General features: G+C 45.7%; 1 protein-coding gene across 1 annotated transcript in view; it reads right to left on the bottom strand.

The window, feature by feature from the left end:
* Positions 1-14939, bottom strand: part of MDM2 (MDM2 proto-oncogene) — a 28759-nt gene extending 13820 nt beyond the window's left edge. The window contains exons 1-7 of the mRNA XM_006267065.3: positions 14712-14939; positions 11692-11766; positions 11179-11312; positions 8653-8702; positions 6300-6367; positions 6051-6141; positions 3498-3658 (exon numbers count right to left, since the gene is read on the bottom strand). Of these exons, the coding sequence (XP_006267127.1) occupies positions 3498-3658; positions 6051-6141; positions 6300-6367; positions 8653-8702; positions 11179-11312; positions 11692-11766; positions 14712-14768 (636 nt within the window). The 5' untranslated portion in view covers positions 14769-14939. The remainder of the gene's footprint in view (positions 1-3497; positions 3659-6050; positions 6142-6299; positions 6368-8652; positions 8703-11178; positions 11313-11691; positions 11767-14711) is intronic.
* Between the last annotated feature and the right edge of the window lie 7914 nt (positions 14940-22853).

Below are 22853 nucleotides of genomic sequence, written 5' to 3'. Positions count from 1 at the left end.
CAGGGACAGGTGCAAAGTTCTGCACTTAGGATGGAACAAGCCCATGCACTGCTACAGGCTTGGGACCAACTGGCTAAGCAGCTCTGCAGAAAAGGACCTGCACGTTATAGTGGACAAAAAGATGGATCTGATTCAGCAGTGTGCCCTTGTTGCCAAGATGGCTAAACTGCATTAGTAAGAGCGTTACTAGCAGATTGAGGGAAGTAATTATTCCCCTCTATTCTGCACTGGAGAGGCCACATCTGGAGTAATGTATCCAGTTTTGGGCCCCCCACTATAGAAAGGACATGGCCAAGTTGCAGAGTGCAGTGGAGGGCAATGAAAATGGTTAGGACTAGGGCTGCACCAACAGAGATTTTGGGGTGCCAATACCAAGAGCCAATATTTAAGGAGGCATACCAGCTGATACCAATATCCGACACAGCTGCCATCAGCTGGTAAGTCCATTATAGTGGAAGGGGAGGGGAGGAGCGTGGGGGGGCGGTAAATCAATCAACACTCCCTGCGATGAGGGAGGGGGCAAGGGCAGGTGCTGCCCAGCAGGGACAGGGGAGCTGTAGGATGGAGGCGTGACTCATGGGGTGGGGGCAGCTCCCACCGCTGCTTGCACCCTGGGAGAGTTAGGGGGAAAAGCGTGTGCCCCCAGATCTGTGCAGTGCGGGGCCAGCTGCAGCTGTGGGGTGGAACTGGAGCTGGTGCTGCGCAGGGCTTTTCTCAGTGGGGACTGGGCTCAGAGCGGGCTCCGGCAGCACTGGGGGGAGGCTGCAGCCACCCCAAATTTCTCCATAGCTTCACTCCCAGCCCCGCACCACTGCAGCCCCAGCTTTTCCCAGTGCTTGGGTGGAGGTGGGGCATTCAGCCAAGGCTGCATTGGGCGGTGGCATAGGGCTGGGAGCAGAGCTGTGGTGAAATCTGGGGTGGCTGCAGCTTCCTCCCAGCACTGCCAGAGCCCGCTCTGAGCCCAGCCTTTGCAGAGAAAAGCCCTGCACAGTGCCAGCTCCACCCTGCAGCTGTAGCTGGCCCCGTACCATCCAGATCTGGGGACACAAAACCCTCACCTCTCTGGGTGCAAGCAGCAGCAGGAGCTGCCCCCACCCCATGAGCCGCACCCCCGTCCTGTGGCCCCACCCCCAGCTGGGCAGCTCCTGCCCCCTCCTCACTGTGGGGGGCACTGATCTGCCCCCCCCCACACCTCTTCCCTCCCCTTCTGACTTACCAGCAGGAGGCAGCTCTCCATGCTGCTGGCTCTGCTCCATGCAGCATTTAATCAGCCAAATTATCAGCCCCATTGGGCTGATATCAGCTCTAGAAAATCTTTATATTGGTATTGATCTGATATTGGACTGATACCGGTGCACCTCTAGTTAAGGGGCTGGGGCACACAACTTCTGAGGAGAGGCTGAGGGAACTGGGCTTATTTAGTCTGCAGAAGAGAAGACCGAGGAGGGGGAGGATCTGATAGCAACCTTTAACTACCCAAAGTTGTAGCAAGGAAGGTTTGGGTTGGATATTAGGAAAAACTCTCACTAGGAGGGTGGTGAAGCACTGGAACAGGTTACCTACACAGGTAGTAGAATCTCCATCCTTGGAGGTTTTAAAGGCCTGGCTCAACAAAGCCCTAGCTGTAATGACCTAGTTGGGGATGGTCCTACTTTGAGCAGGGAGTTGGACTAGATGACCTCCTGAGGTCCCTTCCAACCCTCATTTTCTATGATTCTATGGATTCATAAATATTATCCTTAAAAAATGTTTAATTTTAATATTCAAACCATTCTTCAGAACCAGGAAGTCAGAATGAGAAAAGTGAAATGTAAGCATATATTTCAAAATATAAAATATTAAAGAAAAATATATGTTTTTTAAGTAAATTAAACAAAAATATTTCACATCCACCTACTAACTAGACCTTTGGTGCTCAACCTTTTGGCCCCATAGGCCAGATGAATGAGGCAGGGTCAGTCTGTGGGCCAGATCAAGCCCCCTATGCTGGAACTGGCCCTGATGGGGGGTGGGGCATCACGCCTGTGCACTGGGATAGGCCTCTGGGGGCTCAGCATCACCCCAGTGTGCCCCTGCATACCATATTTGATCCCTGGGGCCCTAGCGCTGCCTCCCTCCCACTGGGACTGGTCCTTGGAGGCCTGGTACCACTGCCTGCTGTCCCAGAGCACTAAGATTGGGCCTTCAGGCCCAGTGCTGCCCCCTGCCAGTTCCCTGCTTGCTGGGACTGGATCTTGAAGCCTGGTGTCAGCCCTGTATACTAGAATCAGGTGCAAGGCCCAGGGCTTGGTCCAGAAATTTGGTGAGTTGAGCCCCCCCTCCCCCGTGCTAGACTGTAAAACCACGGGGGGAGAAAAAGCCTAGTCTTGAATTTGAGCACCAGCCTGGGACCAGGGCAGGAGTTGCTACCTGCCCCTACCCAGGGTAGCTCAAGGTGGCTTGTACAGCAGGGGGAGGGGGCAAGACTGCAGCATGAAGGGGGTGCAGGGGAGCTGCTCTGGCTCTGGTCCTGCCCCAGACCAGAACTGTCACAGACACACTGGGTAACTAGGGGAGGAGTGGGGAAGAAGCAGGTATCAGGAGGAGACAAATGGCAGAGTTCTGGCTGCCTGCCCCCCATCACTGCTTTTCCTGTTGCAGTGGTGGGGCAGATTAATTTAAAAGAAACCCCCACAATAATTAGATTCTATACATGCAAAATTCTAACACATTTCTAATTTTCCATGTATTAGAATCTAATTACTGAGGGGGAAAGGAGGGTTGCCTTAAAAGAGAAGTTTTCTTGGATTGGGTAATACTTCTCTGCTATAAACATGTAAAGTTATGTAAACATTAACTCACATTTTAAAGATGGGAAACTAGGGATAAAAGAGGTTAAGCTTAGTTTAATCTTAAACTGTTGTCCACCTTGAAGTACGTATACAAGACCATGGGTCTTTGCCTTAAATTAAACAAGGAGATGGCTGTTAAAAGGAAGGCAAGTATACAATAGAAAAAAAAAAATCAGTCTGTTTGCTATAACTGTTTCAAAATAGCCATGAACTTTAAACACCAGAGCCGACGTAACATCTGATTAGGGAGGCAGCAACTCCAAGTATTTAATATTCAGCATGATACCCAGTAATCAATTTGGCATTCAGTGAAAATAGAGCACCAGCAGAGTCCAGGTCACTGATGGGGTAATATGCACCAACTGAATAACAGGGAACTGAAAGGAACTTAAAATGGCAGCTGAGACAAAACTAACTATTTGTGATTTTGCTTCTATCAATCTCATAACACATGGATAGTCAGATCCAGCAGTTTCTTGATCCTGTACCAAGAAGAAAATAAATGCATTTTTACTTTCTCTTTCTGAATACATGTAAAGAAGATACAACACTAGAATTACTGAAGTCCTCAAATACTACTGGTTAATGTGCATATTTCAAATCATAAATGCATGCCAAATTATGAAATTTGAAAACTTAATATCACTGCAACAAATCCCTACTTACAGGAATTGAAGGAGAGTCCGTTGAATCGCTGCTGTTGCTTCTTTCTCTGCATAGCCCACTTACTACACACCATGACAGGCTTTCATCAAAAGTCAGCGAAATGCTGTCTGACTTGTGCCGTTTTCTTCTTTCGCTAGGCCATTCATCCGAGGAATCATCTTCTGCATGTGTGTGATAGAGGAAGCATAGTAAGACAAAGGCATATAATGTAGTCTACCATTTGCATGCAGCTGAGTCAGTTAAAATGAAATTACTTATGAAATTCAATGTGAAAAGTCATTCAGCATTTTACAAGGGGGGATGGGGGGGGGGAAATCAAAGGAATGCAACATTTCAAAAAGAGAATGGACTACTCCTAAAACAGAAACAATATGAAAAATGCTTGGGACTGATGTTTCTGCTGCCCCATCATTAAAACATATGAACAGTAATTTCTACAGGCAGTAGAAATAATTCAAGAATCTTATATGCTTTCACCATTTTTAGACACCTGTGAAAGCTCTGCATTTTATAAGTACATGGCATATAACCGTACATTTATAGATAGCAGATTTTCTGCTATAATCCCTCATTTGTAAGAGTTAATAATTCCGTGCTCAATGCTCCTTTGGGGTAATGCATGATGTACAAGATATCAACCATAGGTCACTGTTTTAAACTGGACCCATAAAAACGTTTGATTTGAAGGCAGCAAACCAATGCTTTTTGGGTGTTTCACATGTTTCAAATGCTTTCCAGTAGCATAAAGGAGATGGGGAACAGCATTTGGGGACAGGGTAAATGAGTCAAAGTTCAACTCCACTGACTTCGAGAAGTGGCACTTAAGTGTCTGTCAAAATCCCTCATAAGATCAATTGCGAAGTCAATGTGTAAACGTGGAGTGAAATTCTCAACCAGCATTGTGTAACTGGCTTAATAATCCTTCAAAAGAGCTTGCTGTCCCCTACTGGTGCCTACTGCACATACCCTCTATTGCCAACGGCTTACTTTACATGGTAAAAAAAGTTGAAAACTCCACAGATTTCTAAAACTGGCTTCTTTAAAAGAAAAGAGAACAGAACACTTGTACATACTTTGTGACTCCTCTTACTTTCCCTTGGTCCTTCTTGGCTCAGTCCCTTTCTTTTCTTTTCTTGCCCTGAGAGCCCCAACATTCAAAATTAGGTGCCCCCAGGCCCAACCGTTGCTCCTGTCCATCGTTGTCCGCATTAAAGTTGTCATCTCTCCGTGATGTACCGATAGCATACCACACCACAAGGGTTCTAAATACTACAGGGAAATATCAGCGGCTCCAAAGGAGCCACTACCATCCCACTGTAAGAAGTATAGCGGTTTAAGGGGAAGGTTTCCTATAAATTAAAAAAAATTGTACATAAACACACTATATTAAAAGACCTTTTAAGGCTGTAACAAACTAATAAATGGATGCAAAAACAGAGTTAATGATCAAGCCTGCAGTAAGTAGCACCTTATTGCAAAGTTGTGCTAAGTATCACCAGTCATGATCCTTAACTGTGAAATTCCATCCTTTTACTAGTTTGAGTTACAACATTAAGATGTTCTTTTAATTTAGTGTGAAATGCTTATCAATGCGGTATAGTTTTAGAATAGGCTAATATAAGTGCCTACAAACTAAAAAACAAACATGATACCTTAGAGAACTAGCAACCAAACAATGTTCCTGAGCAACATAGAAAAAAAATAAACACCATGCAGTGATTTTGGGCTACTATTAGTCAGTTAATTACAATTATCAATAGAAAGCAGGTAAGTGATGGAAGGTAGTTTGGTGGGGGGGATTCTAAAACATTTTCAGTTACAACAAGAAGTTATGGAGCACCACCACCAAAAGGTTGAAAATTATACCCAACTCCAAACATACCAGCTAGTCAGCCATTAAATATTAGATATAACATCACATTTCCAGGATGCATTTGCCAATAAATGTCAAGTTCTCATGCTAGTGATGAAAGGGAATGAAGAGACTCAAAGGACCGGATTTTCAAAGTATCTGTGAAGATACTGTGAAAATGTGCCCCTTCATAACTAGATACAATAGAGCTTTTCACCTCTATGTCACTGACTTAAATTGAACACACAGCAGCTTACAAACAGCATAATTTATCTCCTGGTGGCTGCTTACAAAGTTACAAGAAATAAGCATAATGGTGTCAGCCTCTGTGCAAAAAGATGTTCATATCAGGCTATAACTACTACACAACTGGCAGTGGCATTAGGAAAAAAAGGTGGATTAAATGGGCACTAAAACTGAGTTACTCTCTGACCCTAATGGTATTTCTTGAAGATGAAGACTAGCATTCTGGTTGGGTGGCTTGTGGTGCCATCTTGTACCTATTTTGCAGATGAGCAAAGGAACTTAGTTTCTAGGGCTGTCAATCAATACCTTTTACAGCAATGAATTTAACATGAAAAAGGGCATTTCCAAAAAAGAAAAAAAACCTATCAGCCAGTGACATGCAGAGGTGTGCCCCAAGTTAAATGTTATTACAGATATAAAGTATTGAAAATCCAGTGTTCAACATCTGCACATACCAGATTCACTGCGGGTTCTTCTAGAAGAGGTAGTGGGTCTAACACTTGAATGTGGGGAGGGCTGTTTCTCTTCTAAGTCCTGAATGCCTTCCTATTAAAAAAAAGAAAAACAAATAACAAAAGTGTTAACTAAAACAGCATAAGATACTACTGTTAATCTTCCAATTGCATCCAAATCTCAGTGCCAAAGCTAATAATCTTATTAACTTAAAAATCACGGGGTTAAAACACATCAAGCAGTTAGATCACCTTTAGAACATTTCCTTTTTCAAGAGTAGAGCTGGCATCATTCTCTGATGTGTTAGAAGCTGTAGATTCTGAAAAAGAAAAATACATAATGCAGTGCATACTTTAGGCTCAAAGTACAAGCTGAAAAGTGAAATAAAACAAAATAATTGTAGGCCCTGATGTAGCAAGTGCTTAAATTTCACAAACCTATAATTTTGAAACAATGGGAAAATAAATCAGTTTATGCTCTTAAGAAGTGTTCAAGGCTTTTCTGTAACACTGCAAATGAGAAAAAGATAAAAATCTCGTTTTAAAGGTCACACCCTTATTATAAGCTTCTTTTTAATGTGTTCAAAATAACAGTCCTGTCTGGTTCGTGTTTTGGGATTTTCCACAGATGAAAAAAATATTGAGAGAAGTAAAAGTATTACACAATAACGTATAAATAATAACTGGTGCAATATTAATGCTGAATATTAAAAATAAAACATTTTTTTAAACTTATATCAACGTAACTGTACTATACTACTCATTAGGAATCGTACTGAATTACTGGTGTTCAAACTTTTTGCCCTATGGCCTGGATTGGTAGTGCCTGGTCCATCCATGGATCAGATCTGGCCGACGGGCCTGATTCAGTGCAAGTGACAGGCATAGCAGGGCCCAATCTAGGCGCAAGGAAGGTGAGAGGCAACCCACCCCAACCTGGCTTCATTGGGGAGGAGGTGTGGCCCACCTCAGACCCAGGGTGGCAGTATTAATTGCCACTGCTTTCCCACTGCCAAATTTCCCAACATGTTGGGAGCCCTGCCAGCTCTGCAAGCCAAATTTGGCCTGCAGGCTGGGGGGTTGAGTACCCCACTTTAAACACTTCAAAAAAATTGCTAAGAACATATACTTAAGACATTTCTTTTGCTGTCAGCGTGGAAGAAGAGGATGGTAGAGGATGCCACCAATTATTTTTGTGACAAAACCACCAGCACAGCAAGCACACATCAAAGATAAAACTTTGTTAAAAGAGTATCTCCATCACTTCTTACCTTCTACTTTGCTGTTCTGGCCAAGGTTTTTTTGTTTTTTTTCCCAAAATCATAAGCTTAAAAGTTAAGCTCTAGAGCACCAAGCATTTAGAAAAACTAGGTACATCCACTGGCTGAACGCTGATTTAACCAATTAAAAAAAAAAAATCTTGGCCAATTTTTTCCAGCTCTTTAACTTATTCAAGTTATATCTCAAATTAGTCAAGGCAGTTAGAAAAAGTATTCCATTTTACATGCACTTCTCATTATGATTTTTGAGCATTCAAAGAGAGTACGGTCAGAGAGAAAGCCTGTGCCTCAGATGTCTCATTCTGCCTCCAATGAAGTCAGTGGAAGTGTTGCTACTAACCTTGCTACGAATAGGCTCATGCCCATTTTCCGCCCTTCAGAACCTCAAGGATTTTATTTTAGAATAAATGCTTTGCAAGCATGACAAACTATGGGACTGTTGCCATATTTATGGTTTAAATGTGTTCATGCTGTAATAATGTTACGTGTCTCAGTTTTCCTAACCCTTACAGGGAGGAATTAAAAGACTAGAGTTGCCCGGCCTACATGACAAAGCCCTCAACAAGGAATTGAGTAATTATGTTGACCCTTCAGGTGGGATTGAAAAACATCCCTTGGAGGTAATAGATAGAAAGAGCTGGAGATAAGCATCTTAATAGATGGAAGAGGTCTAAACAGGAGGCAGCCCTCCAGAGACAAAAATAATCTGAAGGACAGTGTGAGTTAGAGTCTAGAAAGGGAATAGGGAAGCTACCTTAGAGTAATAAGGGCTGCACAGACTGGAGAATAGCCAAGCTAACTCTGGGGTGCCCAAGGCTGTGCAGACTGGGTTGATGACAGAGGGACTCCTCAACTCTTTGGAGGGGTATGGTCTTTTTGTTCTGTAGCCTTAGCCCCCCAATAAATGTCTTTACTGAATAGCTTTAAGCTTTGCTGCTTGGGCATTCAGGGTGCATTCCTCCCTTTGAAATAATTAAGTCCCTTTCTCTGGAGCTGAACTAGAAGGTAGTTCCTTGAAGCAGGGCCATGGATAGCCAAGGAGGGTCAGGGATCCAACAGCTGGGATCTAAAAGTTGGATGGAAGCAAGGCTCCCCACCCCATGCCAGAAGCAACACCTTGGCTAACTTCAGGGTGTACTCAAAGAAACCAAAGGAGGTTAGAGTCATAAGCAAGCATTTCCCCAAGGAGAATCCATTACAGCAAGTACCTCCAGTGCTGGTATAACAAAAAACTCTCCAACCAAAAACAGAAGTTAATTGAATACTGTCTGTTCTGCAAGGCATGACAATAAAAGACTACAACCAACCATTCTAAATGATCTTACCTTGTGGACCAACTGCTACCAAGTTTCTGGAAATCATTGAATATACTTTCCTTGGAGGAGAACAAGATAAACAATTTGTAAATCAGACGTATAGTACACCAGTTCATATATAATGTTTTAAATTTATCTATGCTGAAACATTTTTTGTGACCAATGATCAAAGCTGGTCAGAAAAAAAAAAGGGGGGTTTCTGTGAATACATACAATAGAAATGGAAAAGTTGTCTCTTGCTCGATTATTTTTTAATGTTTGGAAGCTACCCGTTTCATTTTGTTTCATAGATATTTCATAGACATTAGGGCTGGAAGGGACTTCGGAAGATCATCGAGTCCAGCCCCCCGCCCAAAGGGCAGGAAGTCAGCTGGGGTCATAGGATCCCAGCAAGATCAGCATCCAGTTTCATCTTGAAGGTGTTCAATGAAGGAGCTTGAACAACCTCCGGTGGCAGGCTGTTCCAGACCTTGGAAGCTCGGACAGTAAAGAAATTCTTCCTTATGTCCAGCCTGAAACGATCTTGTAGTAGTTTGTGACCATTCGACCTCGTCATCCCTTGGGGCGCTCTGGTGAACAAACGTTCCCCCAGATACTGGTGGTCACCCCTGATAAACTTGTAGGTGGCCATCAGATCACCCCTGAGCCTGCACTTTTCCAGGCTAAAGAGCCCCAGGGCTCTCAGCCTGTCATCGTAGGGTCTGCTTCCCTGACCTCTGACCATGCGCGTGGCTCTTCTCTGGACTCTCTCAAGCTTCTCCACATCCTTTTTGAATTGTGGAGCCCAAAACTGGACGCAGTACTCCAGCTGCGGCCTCACTAAGGCCGAGTACAGGGAGAGAATGACGTCCCGGGATTTGCTTGAGAAGCATCTATGGATGCAAGCCAGCGTTTTGGTCGCTTTACTAGCCGCAGCATCGCATTGCAGGCTCATGTTCATCTTGTGGTCAATGATGACCCCCAAGTCTCTTTCTTGCATAGTGCTAGCCAACATAGTACTGCCGAGCCTATAAGGATGCTGTGGGTTTTTTTTCCCCAAGGTGGAGAACCTTGCATTTATCGGCGTTGAACACCATCAGATTCTCATCCGCCCACTTGCTGAGCCTGTCCAGGTCAGCCTGGATCACCCGCCTGTCTTCTGGAGTGGATGCTTTGCCCCAAAGTTTGGTGTCATCGGCAAACTTGGCCAGTCCACTTCTGACTCCAGTGTCCACATCATTAATGAAGATGTTGAACAGTATGGGTCCAAGGACAGAGCCCTGGGGGACCCCACTGGTCACAGGACACCACGATGAGTGACTTCCATCAATTACTACCCTCTGGGTCCGACCCCAGAGCCAATTTTCCAGCCAGTGGATCGTGGAGGACCCAAGGCAACAATTGGCCAGTTTCTCCAAGAGACGATCATGGGACACCAGATCGAAGGCTTTTTTGAAGTCAAGATATATGACATCAATCTCATCTCCCTTGTCCAGTGATAGGTCACCTGGTCGTAGAAGGAAATTAGATTGGTCAAGCAAGACCTACCTGCAACAAACCCATGCTGGCTATCCCTTAAGATGTTGGCGTCGGCCAGTCCATTGAGGATGGCCTCCTTAATAAACTTTTCTAAGATCTTCCCCGGGATAGAAGTCAGGCTGATGGGCCTATAGTTAGCCGGATCCACTTTCCTCCCTTTCTTGAAGATAGGAACCACATTGGCCTTCTTCCAGTCTTCGGGCACTACACAAGACCGCCAAGAGTTTTCAAAGATCCGTGCTAGAGGCTGGGCTATGATGCTCGCCAGCTCCTTGAGTACCCTGGGGTGAAGATTGTCAGGGCTGGCTGACTTGAAGGTATCCAGCTTCTCAAGATGTTCCTTCACGAAGTCAGCATTAATGGAGGGCAGGGGATCACCCTCACCCGGACTTCCCAGCCCAGTAGCGGGCATGGGCGTCCCATGGGGCTGATGAAAGACTGACGCAAAGTACCTATTTAATAGGTGCAAACAAACCTTACTTTAACCTTTGCCTTCCCCACTTTTTAAAGAATAGGAAAAGGCAAAGCAGCAGCAAATTTTACTCACCAAAACAAAAGTTCTTTGTTTTTAAAATTTAAAAATATATATATTATGGGAAGTATTTTGTAAGTTTTGGTTTTGTCTAGAAATGCCCTCTCACCAAACCATTAGTTTGATGAATCTAGTCATGGTTCAAATTGTTTTTAAATGGACAGTTTAGTGTCTGTATGCTGTAATTATGTTGCTGTTATACTCAATGGTTGAGTGGACAAATTAAAAATTCTTCAGAACAGAGAGCAGTCTAAACCTACTGCATACTTCTGAAGTTTGTAGATCTTCTGAGGTGCGGCAACTATGGAAATAAACCTAGGATGAGCTGGGTTTTCAGAGGAAGACTTGGACAAGGTGGTATGCAATTATAAAAATGGTTTAATGAAAAAAAAAAAATGCAACAAATTACAGAGCACAGCATAAAGTTCACTTCACATTACTTTAACTTCAGTACTGATCATTCATGAGGAATACAAAAATGTTACCTGTGCTCTTTTACTGAAAAGCTTGGTACTCCAAAGAGATCTCCAAGATGATCATTTTCACAGTGGACAATATGCTGCTCTCTTTCATCATACAATTGTTTGGTCATAATATATTGGCCAAGATAGAACATTACCTATAAATCAAACATATTGACATTAAACATGTTTAACTTTGTAGCACAGAACTAACCAATATCCCCTATTATCAAACCCACTGAGAAGTCTGCAACTTCTCTTACACAGCAATTTCCATCCACAGTTCTCATAGTTCTGTACAGTTCCCCATTTTGCAGGTGAGCAAGCTGTAGTTTACATGTTAAGTGACTTGTTCAAGGTTACAAAGCAAGACAACTGCAGTCAGGAACAGAACTGTTTCCTGATTGCCACACCTATGCCCAATCCAGTGAGTGAACTACACTACCAGACACGTTTTTACTCATAAATAAAGGAGAACTTGTAAGAAGGCAATTTACTGTTATGCACCTTGATTAATGGGATGTTTTGCTCACTTACCTCCCTCATAGTAAAAATATCCTTTTCTGCCCCAGCAAACTTCAACAACTTCAGCAACAAAGGTTTTGGTCTAACCTGAATAAATAGAAGAAAAAAAACATTTAATTTAAAGTTATAAATGCTTCCTAAAACATCTAAAGCATTTTAAAAAAACCGTATGACACGTATACAAAGCTATGTTAAAACAAAAGTTACTCAGGTTGCAAAGTCAAACATTTGAAAATTACCACGTAAAAAATTAATTCTTTTCTTTAAAAAAAAGTAAATACAAGCCCCCTATGACATGCAACTATAACCATCCCTCCATGAACCCTGAAACGCAATGAAGCCACAGACTGCCTTCACTGGAGCTACGGGAACAACTACAGTAGCTGGTCGCAGTAGAAGGCTATCATCCCATAGGAATAGGGGGATACTGGGTTAAGGGAGCTCAGACTACCTCTCTGACCCTCTCCCAGAAACAAAAGAATTTCTATAGGAAATAATGTCCAAAGAGGGGCACAAGACATGCCATTACGGTTATCCTAATCCTCAATCTTTCTACTGGTATCACAACCAGGTGTGTAACAGTTACAGTCTGCTTGATGCTAGATGATAGACTTGGGCACTGATGGAGATAAACCCAGTCAGTCTCTCCTCCCTCCATCCCTCCACCAAGTACACCTGTTCTGACCTGCCTCTAAGTGCTCCCAACACCAATGGTAGCACTGCTGCCTCAGTGGCAGCACACATCTAGTTTTAAAACTTTATGTATACTTACGTGTACACAGCCAACATTTTTTTCTAAAGTTCTCAGATGACAGAAGGAAAACAGTAATTTTCAATAGGCTCTCGAAGCACAGCCTAAAAAGAATTGCATAGGCCCCAAAACCCCAGACACTTGGAATCACAGAAAATTAGGTTTGGAAGAAACCTCAGGGAGGTCATCTAGTTCAACCCCCTGCTCAAAGCAAGATCATTCCCAACTATATCACATCCCAAGCAAGGCTCTGCCTACCCAATAAAAACCTCCACGGATGGAGATTCCACAACCTTTTTAGCCCAATGACTTCATCTGTACCCACATTTCAAAGGCCTGCTGTAAACAGCAAAAGGTATCTGAGCTTCTTCAAAATAGCTAAAAGAACCTTTTTAATGTAGGAAAGAATTAACCTAAATACTGGGTTGATATTAGACACCCCAATACACACATATTTTCATCAACTACTTTCGTGCAAGAGCTGTCTGCAACACACAAGTTCTGTAAAAAGTGAACTTCCCACCAAAAGTGGAAAAAACATACCACGTGTACACAGGAGTTTACAAAGCCCTGCAACTAGGCCTATGCTTCATGATTCCTGAGTATGCCTATAGACATGCTGCACTAATGTCCGAATTAGCAGCAGCACAGCCACATTAGAGCCACACTGACCAAAACCCTCTGCAACATGCTTCAGGATGGTACTGCCCAGTGCCACACAGCTATACCCTCTGTGTCCGCAAGGAGTCTGCCAATCTCGGGGCTCTAACACAAGGGTCCGTTCATTCAGGTATGATTGCAGACTGGGCTTTACACTGATGATAAGTTCCATGAGGAAGCCTAAAAGTTTCTATTTCCCCTTCTTTTTAAAAAGTAGCTTTTTGATCCTACTCCACTTGCTATTCTTTCATGAATGTTTTTTACTCTCTTGCAATTTGCTAACACTTTACCACCGAGGCCTGCCACAACTGAAAGCTGGCTTGTGCCTGTATCAATCATGCGGTAGCTCCAATAAGAGCTAGAACCATAAAAAGTTAGGGCTGGAAAGGACCTCAGGAGGTTGCCTACAATGGAAAAAAAAAAAATCATGAAAAAAAAAAAATAATCATGAGACTCCTGATTTCCAAGTCAAATTAACTCTGTTGTATGATCTCCTGATAGACAAATCAAGTCTTGGGATTTTTTTTCTTCTGGCGTGTTTAGAAAGTGCCAAGCTGGTAAGTCTGTGCAGGAGAAGAGGCAGGGGGAACAGAGAAAGGGCCACAGCCCCCCCCAGCCCTGCTGCTGCCCCTCGCTCTTGACCCACAGTACAGAAACCTCCCTCTCCAGGCTCCAAACCCCACACCTTCACAAAAAACCCCCACCACACACATATACACACTTTAAAAACAGCATTTCATGATTTACATTCTAAATTCCTTGATTTTTAAGCGTTTGCCTCATGATTTTTGATGCAGTGGGATTGGCAATACTGCACCGAGTCCAACCCCCTGCTCAAAACAGGACCAGCCCCAACCAGATCATCCCAGCCAGGGCTTTGTCCAGGTGGGTTTGTCCCACTATCCAACCTAAACTTCACTTGCTGCGACTTGAGACATTGCTCCTTCAGTGTTGCCAACTTGTGATTTTTGGCGTTGTTCCTAAAGTCAACACGTAGGGAATGTGAAAAAACTTAGCTCTTTCTTTTATATAGGTATATAAAAGAGCCAAGTTTTTCACATTCCCAAAGCGTAGACTTTAAGAACAATGCCAACAGTCACGAGAGCTGGCAATACTACTCCTTGTAGTAAATACTGGGCAAAGCGCAAGCTCAGCAGCGCACCAGCCTTTCAGACTCAGGCAGCCTGGGGAAAACAGTGCAGCTTGACTCTTTTTTTGTGGCTTTTGGTTATCTGGTGGCTCCGAAAGCAACCGGGGCAGAAGGCTCTCCCGCTGCATGGGCCTGCGTGAGACCCCGGGTTTGTCCCGGGAAGCAGGCGGGGGCCAGGAGACAGCTTCCGACTAGGTGGGCGGACAGGCAGGGGACAAGCCGGGATCCCCATTCTTCCCAGCTGTCAAGAGCAGGTGAAGGCCGCTCTGCTGTGTGGTGCAGCCGCGGGATCCTGATCCTCCCCTGAGCAGGACACGGGCTAGGCGGCCTCGCCAGGTCCCCAGGCCTGCCCCGGGCAGTGCGGGGCAGGAGGGGCGCGCGGGCCTGGAGCCAGGCCGCCAGCCCCATGCCCCGAGGCCGGCACAAGCCCCGGGGACCCCCAGCGCCCCCGGCCCCGCCCCCGGCACTGACCAGCGCCTCCTGCTCGGCAGCGGCGGCGGAGTCCGGGCGCTCCGCGGCGGCGGACATGGCGGCGCGGGGCTGGCGCTGCGCATCCGCCTGCAGGCGACAGACGCGGGCAGCGAGCGCCGCCGCCGGCTTTTAAACGGCGCCGCTCGGGGCAAGTCGGGGCTTAGCTCGGCCGCGGCATGTCCGAGCATGACCCAGCGGCGGCCGCTGACTCACCCGCCCCGCCCGGCCCGGCCCGGCCCGGCCCGCGCCCCGCTTCCGGCTCGGCGCCCCGCGCCGCCATCTCGCGCAGCCCCGGCGCCCCCTAGCGGGCGGGCGGGCCAGGGCGGGAGCAGTTACGGCGCGTCGGCCTGCCCGGCCCGGCCCCGCTCAGTCCCTTCAGCCGCAGGCGGGAGCACCGGGCTGTCCGCTCCCGCCGCCTCCGCACCGGCCCGTGGGTTCGGAGGGGAGAGGCGGGGGCTGAGGACCTCTTCCCCCTCCCCGGCCTTCATCCATCGCTGCCAGGCGGCTCCATGTTAGCGCCACCCGCTTGCCCTAGCAGTGGTTTGCCTCACAGCATCGCCGTGAAGCCTGCCCCGGCCCGTCTGGCCAAGGCCCCAGGCCTCCTGGCCCCCGCCCCGGCTCAGCTCAAGCTCTGTGTGACCGGGGAGGCGGCTCTGGCCGGGAGGCCCCGGGGCAGTGCAAGGACATCTCCCGTTCCTTGTCCGATCACGTCTCTGCGCAGTTTCACTGGGCAGCGTCTGCTGGCTCCTTGGACTTGTCTGAGGGGCCGTGGGCACCCTGCTCCTTGTCCCCCCCAGCACGCTCGGGAACCCACGACCTTCGCTGCCATCCCCGCTTCCTTCTTTTGGTGCCCGAGTAATCAGTGGGCACCGAGGAAGACCGCACTGCGCTCGCCCTGGTTCCCCCTTCATTAACTGGGGGACTAACTTGCTCCAAGGGCCTAAGGACCGTGACACCACTTTGTGTGTCCACTAGGCCTGTGTCAGGGGCAGAGAGCGGATGCTGCAGGGCAGAGTGAACGATGTATGGCCAGGTCTCCCCCTTCCTCTTACTTGCAGCCTCCAGCAGTTAAGGTGAAGGCAGTTCTGAATCAGAGGCTACACCCCTAACTCCCATGCTCCATTGCTACCGGTACCCCTTTTCAGAGCCATCCCTTGGCGGGGGGGGGGTGAATTGGGGCAAGGCTTTTGGGGGCCCTGTGGACAGCGCCGCTGGCACATGACGAGGGCACCACCGCTCACCAGCCCCCCTCCGCACAGGCTGATATGCCCCAGGCCCTGCATACCACTAGGGTCGGCTCTGCCCCCTTTTCTCCAAGAATTTGTCCAATCTCATTTTGAACCTGGCTAAACTGTCAGCTTGCGCAACGTCTGGTGGCAATGAGTTCCACACTTCAGTGGCACGCTGTGTGAAAAACAACTTCCTTGCATTTGTTTTAAATTTACTGTCTACCAGTTCCATTTTGTGACTCCTAATTCTTGAGCGAGAGAGTAAAAAATAAATTTCTCTTTACTTTCTTTTTGCATATAATATTTTGTAAACTTTTTCATGCGTGTCCCCTCCCCCCAAACATCTCTTTTCTAAACTGAATAGGCCTAGCCTCTTAAGGTTTTCCTCATACAGAAGCCCCTCCATACCACTAATCATCCTTATTGCCCTTCTCTAGTTCTTCTTTACCCTTTTTGAGGTGTGGGGATCAGCACTGGGCATAATATTCAAGGTGGAAACCTGCCATGGATTTAATGGGGCATAACGACATTTTCCATTTTGTTCACAATTCCCTCCTTAATCATCCCTAACATTTTGTTTGCCACTTGGCAGCTGGTGAGCACTGAGATGATGTTTTTACTGAACTGTCCACAATGACTCCCAGATCTCTTTCCTGGGTGGTAACAGCTAACGCAGAGCCCATCACAGAGCAAGTGTAGTTGGGGTAATTTTTGCCCAGATGCATCACTTTACACTTATCTACACTGAAGGATAGAGGCAAGTATCTCTTCTAATGTTGGAGCTGCAATTTAAAACTGGGGGGGGGGGGGGGGACAGAGGGTGGGGAGGAGGCTTCATTGAAAAGGACTTCCATAATTATTTTAATGCAATCCTGTGAAATAGAAACAACTTTGAGAGGTTTTTCCCATTTTTTTTGTTTTCAATCAATGTTCATTCTCTGTCAGTGTGACAACCCTTTTTGCCATGGCACAGGGAATGTGGGCCAATGCCCAACCAGTAAGTAGAAGTTTCCCTTAAAAAGGGTGACCACTAAAGACACCGTAACAAGTTTCTTGGGACAGATCACAAGAAAACAGGGAAATGAGTGAGGGCCACGGGTTAATAAGGCATCCAAAGGGAATACCAAGCAGAGCCCACTGGCCAGCACCCACTGCCCTCTGAACAAGGCAAGGGAGCTTGTGGATGCCGACCAGTGAAACTCTGCCTGAAGATGCGAGTGGAGGAGTGAGAAGAAGAGGAAGAGTGAGAGGAAGACCCACCCTCACCTAGGTCCCCACAACTAGAGCCTCCTTTCTGGTCCTGATACTGGGCAAGATGGATCTATGGTCTGATCCAGTAAATGGCAATTCTTATATTCATGTCCACTCTAATCTGCTGATGGTCTCAGGAAGAAGGCTGAACATGCATGGGCATGTAGACTCTTCCATCCTCTTATTCCTGGAAACTGACATTTCAGTTCAGGTTTGAAATGTCTCATCAGGGTAGCTACCTCTAATTAATCTGCTTCATGGATAAATGAGATGATCACTTTTCATGAGTATTTAAAAAAAAAAAAAAAAAATCAATAAAACTATAACTCCTTAATTGATACAATTTTTTTCCACTGAAGGGTGAGGTTTTTATTCTGTAAATATAAAGTTAACAATCTGAGCAGAAACAAAGGCAGCAGGCAACAGTACAATTGGCAATACTGTATTTAAATCAAAAGTAAATATATGCAACTGGAGCAGAATTTCAATGCAAGAATCTGAAACATGTCTCAGGACCTCAGGCTTGTTCTGTGCTTTGGTGACGCTGCATGTTACAATGCAATACTGACTTTAGGAGGCAGGGGTTTGAAACTTATTATGGACCTGTAACAAACACAATAACAGGGAGTTAGGAGAAAGATAGTCAGCAAATTCTTCAGAGAATTCTGAAAAGTTGGAAGAACTAAAGATTTTTGTAAGAAATCATTAGTAAGACCTATAAGGAACCAAAAGGCATACCTGATTTGTATGGGAGTGAGTAGGGATTAAAGGTAAGAACTGCAAGTTTTTAATGTTATTAATTTGAATGGACATAGTGTATGGTAAAACCTTGATTATTAGAACACCATGGAAACCAGAGAGTAAGTCTTATGCACTGAGGTTTTGGATACTGAGAAAATTTTTATTATAGGACACAAATCTCTTTCAGTTAGTGTTTAAAGATTTACTGTATTAGAATAAGCAATAATCACAAGAACTAATTGTCTGTGACAACTAGCTTATACACACAAGTGGCAGGCAGCTGTCTGGACTTGTCCACTGTATAAACTGTGTTTCAACAACAAGAAGATCTTGTAAAGATTCCAGTGATAATTAAGTCTGGGTATTTTGTGCAACCACTTAGATTTTCAAGACAAGCTTGTTATCCTTCCAAAGCAGGTAGATCAAGGTTCAGGTGCTTACACAGAGAATGGCATTTGAACAATTGTCAGAAATTTTTTAATGTATTTACATTTCATTACCTCCAGAATTTCAAGGCATAGAAAGGTTGTTTTTTATGATGGTTGAATGTCTTGTCCTATAGCTAACAGAGCACGATCCCTTAGGTCATGACCTCTATGGCCTCCTTACCCAAGTTTACCCAAAGTCTGAGGTAATCATTGCTTGAACAATACTCGTATAAAAAGTACAACAAAGGGAATTGCCAGATTTTCTACTATTGGATTAACACAGAACAGCAGTGATTTTGGTGGTCATTCAACCAATTTCTAGCATAAACACTATTTCACTCCTATGTGGAAGATGATACAAAAGCAAAGCAAAACAAAAAAAAAAGAAACAAACAAAAATAAACCACTTGGCCTTCATTTAGCCTTTACAAATCCATGTCAAATTATTGAATCTTGTAGAAGTGTTGATGGCATCATTTTGCTCAGGATGTTAAGAAGAGGCCTATGCTGTTTTTAAATCACTAGTAAGCTTTTTCTGTTCTTAATATAGTCCTAAGCCTCCTAAAACAGGCATGTCTGTCTGTCTTTTTCCACTTCTCAGCCAGCTATTGTCTCACTGTGACTAATAATAAGTGTGTGATTAACTTTGCATTCTTCCAACCCTTCCCAGGAGATCTAACAATAGAAAAAAAAAAGTTTCAATCCATGATTTTTATTAATTTTTTAGGACAAATCATGCCTTGCTTCTCAGGACTGATTAGTATAAAGAATTAAATACTAAAATTAGTATCAAGTCAGCAGGGGCTGTGCCTGAAATAACATTTACTGTAGATGTGCACTGATATATTGGTTGCATATCGGATTGGCACCATATAAGAGGAAAATAAACATTATCAGCTATCAGCTTCTCTTGCCCAGTGTTGCCGATAATGTCACGATAAATATAATAAGCCTTCTGACCGGGGCCCCTGGACGCAGGGCCGTCCCGGGCTGGGGGGGGGGGGGGGGGGAAATCGGGATGACCGCCCCAGGCCCCGCACTTTGAGGGGGCCCTGTGGAGTTGGGCAGAGCAGCAGCAGCATGGAGCTGGGCGCAGCAGCAGCTCCGCATCCAGCTGCTGGTTACCCCTCCCCGCCACCGGTACCAACAGTGGCGGCAGCTTCTTCAGGTCTGGGGTGCGTGGGATCAGAGCAGGGGCGGGGCCCTGCATGGGCTGATTTGCCCCAGGCCCCGCACCCTGCTTGGGTCGCCTCTGCCTGGACATTGCATGCATGCACACAGCAGAACACATGCATGTGTCCAGGAATGCTGTAGCATGAATTGAACTAATGTAGCCAGGCAGCATGGAGAGCAGTGCCCTGCAGGTAAGTCTGTGGAGGGGAAGGGGTGCAGGGGAGGCATATGGAGGCATCCAGAGTGATGTAGGGAGAGGGGCAGGGGTGGGGGGGGCGCTGCCCAGTCAGGGCGATAAATAGGACCCAGGGCCAGGGCAGGGTGGGACGGATCCATAGGCAGCTTGTCCAGGAAGTGTGGGGTGGGTAGGCGGCTCCCCACCACTGCGTGCACCCTTGAGGGAAGCATGGGGGGCATATGGCCCCTCCCAATTTGTGTGCAGAGCGGAGGCAGGCTGCCCACTGTGGGCTCAGGGCTCTGTGCTCTGCTGCCTTTGCCCCGGGAGCCATGAGCTGGCCACGAATCCCCTGCCCACCCTGCAAGCTGTGCCTCCCGCTGCCAGGTGGGCAGGGGGCACACAATCAGCGCGTGGCTCCCAGAGTAAAGGCAGCAGAGTGGACAGCCCCAAGCCCACAGCCCGTCTCTGCCCTTGCCCTGATTGTCTCCACTTCTAAAAGCATCCCTACACTTAAAAATGGTGCCAGTGGTGCTTGAATTAGAACTCATTTGATGATCTTTAGTTCAAGAGGCTGCCACCATTTTTAAGCACCAGGACGCTGATTCCCTCAGCTGTGCCCCAGGGTCCCATTCACTGCCCTGGCTGGGCAGCGCCCCCAGCCTGTCCCACTCCCTCCCTATGGGGGGGGGGGGGCCTCGATCTACCGCCACACACCCCTTCCCCACCACACACACACTTACCTGCAGGGAGTTGCTCTCCAAGCTGTTTGGCTTTAAATTGGTTATTGGATCAGTATTTGCTGATATACCTTGTGAATAATCAGGTATCAGTATCAGCTAAGAAAATCTTTATCAGTGCAACTCTAATTTACTGGTGTCCCTCTAATAAAACTGGTGAAGAAGTCTTTCAAAAACATTTTCTTACCTATGCATTGCACACTGACCCAGCACAGCAAGTGAGAAATAACTTGGGTGTTTCTGCCAAATTTGCTGCCAAATTTTTGGATCTGTGTGGCGACACATGGGCCAGAGAGATTAAATACCTCTTCAGTAGATCAGATTGTAAATGTTCAGCTTTATTGAAAGCAGCATTCAGTTTAGTCCAGAAGAGGCATGGATCATTTTAGCAGTGAGTATTTCTTTTTATTGACAGTTTGATTTTTCACAAAATGTGAAAGTATACAAGACCAAATAGCTACTGCCCAGGGATAATATTCAGTGCTTCCAAATAGCCTTTCAGTAAAGGTCTCTCTCTCTCAAACAGTGTGTATTGGCTTTAAGTTGCATGTGGCCCATGTTGTTAATCGACAGAGATATATACCTAGTATGTGTGAAACTAGCCAAATATCTGAGAAAAGAGTCTCTACCCTCTTGATTTTCCTTGAGGGTGGGTTTCCCTGTACCACCTGAGAGGTGCTAGGGTTACCTCAATATCAGATCTTGGGTAGCATCTTCTGCATTGAAGGGAGTGAGTTGTGTCTGAGCCTTTCCTTTGGCATGGGCAGCAGCTGCCCTTTTGGGGCCAGCACCCCACTCATTATGGGGGTGGGCTGGGGGTTAGTCAGCCCCTGGGTGAGGGGTTGATGCTGGGATGGGATAGTGGGGGCAAGAGTTGGTCAGGGTTAGTCAAGGTTGCCTCCTTGAGGTGCACTGTGTGTGACACAGTTGGAGGGGTTGTGGAAAGTGGCAGTGGGACTGGTGTGTGTGTTCAAGTGTTCTAGGCTGTAGCCTGCCTTCAGGCTAGCTGGCATTATGATCACAGGACTGCCTTCTGGTAGGCACTGTGGAAAGCAAGAAGCTTCCTTCTGGCAAGAGCTTGCCAGTTGATTCCTGAGTCTGGCTTGAAAGCATGCTGTGAGCCCTGGTAGTTGACTCAACTAACCTGGACCTTTTCTTAGTGGAGTGAGACTCACAGGGAAGAGTGAACTTAGTCAGCCACCAACACATCTGCCTTATCTCCTGTCCAAATAAGTGCCAGACTCAACCATGCTTAATTGTTACAGCCTCTGATGTGACTATGACCTGAGATACTGCTTAAATGCAAGCCTAGGACAGGGAAAAAATTAAGGGGGGAAAAACAAACTAGTCCCGTGTTCTTATTTGCCTCTTAAAAATATTCAGTTCAAGTCCAGCCCTGCTGTTTACAGCAGTAAGTACAAGCTGTTCCCCAAACACTTGAAACTGGAACAACATCAGATGAGAACAGAAACTTCCTTTGCTTTGTTTTTCCCATCATGCATTTCTGAGCAGTGCTTAGTCGCTGCTTGCTCAGATCAGATCAAATCAGATACAATTCATACTGCCTCTTGGTAACAGCTCAATTCACTACAAGCAGAACTCACAGCACTAACTTTGTCTGTCTGCCACAGAGACTTCAATTGTCACAAACAGAAAAATAAATAAAATCCTTTGTGTGTAGAAGTCCCAGCATCTAGCATGTAAATGAATTATTATAATTTAAACCTTATCTACCCCTCAAGAATTGTTTTTAAAACGAAAGGTAAAGAACGTCTGCAAATACAGTTCCGGCTGGTGTGAACAGGGCCCAGCCCACATTTATTCAAACTATCTGTAAATAACTTTTGGTCGCAAGGTAGTCGAGGCATATTTTTATGGTGTAAAAGAAACTGGAAGAAGGTTCCTTTGAACTTCATTGTAGCTTTCACTAAAACATTACTGAGTGGGAAAGCAACATGTCAATTGCTAATGAAGAGCCATGAGGTCCGTGTGCGACTAACCAGCTCTACTTACCACCAGTTGTGGAAAGAGACTTCTCTAGTGATGATCACTCTGGTTTCTAGCACTAATAACTTTAAATCTGATGACAGAAACCCCAGCTCAACCTAGAATAGTTTATCAGTTTGATTAAAAACAAACCAGGGTAACAAAATTTGCTATTTGGGACTCTTTTATTCAGGTTACCATTGTTACTTTAATGCACCACTTAGTTGCACACAAAGCAAATGTCTCTGGCGAGTAAGTGGCTGAAGACAACCTGATAATCACTGGCTAATAAGATGAATGCTAAAAGCAACAGCCGCAGAGCAATCTAAAAAGAGCCTGACTTGAAATTTAAAAAATGCACACACCCTCCCTGCCTAAAGAACCATTAGCCCTCTCTCTTTAAGAGCCTCTGTGAAGTC

This window comes from Alligator mississippiensis, chromosome 4, assembly GCF_030867095.1.
Source record: "Alligator mississippiensis isolate rAllMis1 chromosome 4, rAllMis1, whole genome shotgun sequence".
NCBI lineage: Eukaryota > Metazoa > Chordata > Crocodylia > Alligatoridae > Alligator > Alligator mississippiensis.
The sequence above is the reverse complement of the archived record's forward strand: the minus strand, read 5'-3'. Positions and strand labels throughout refer to the sequence as shown.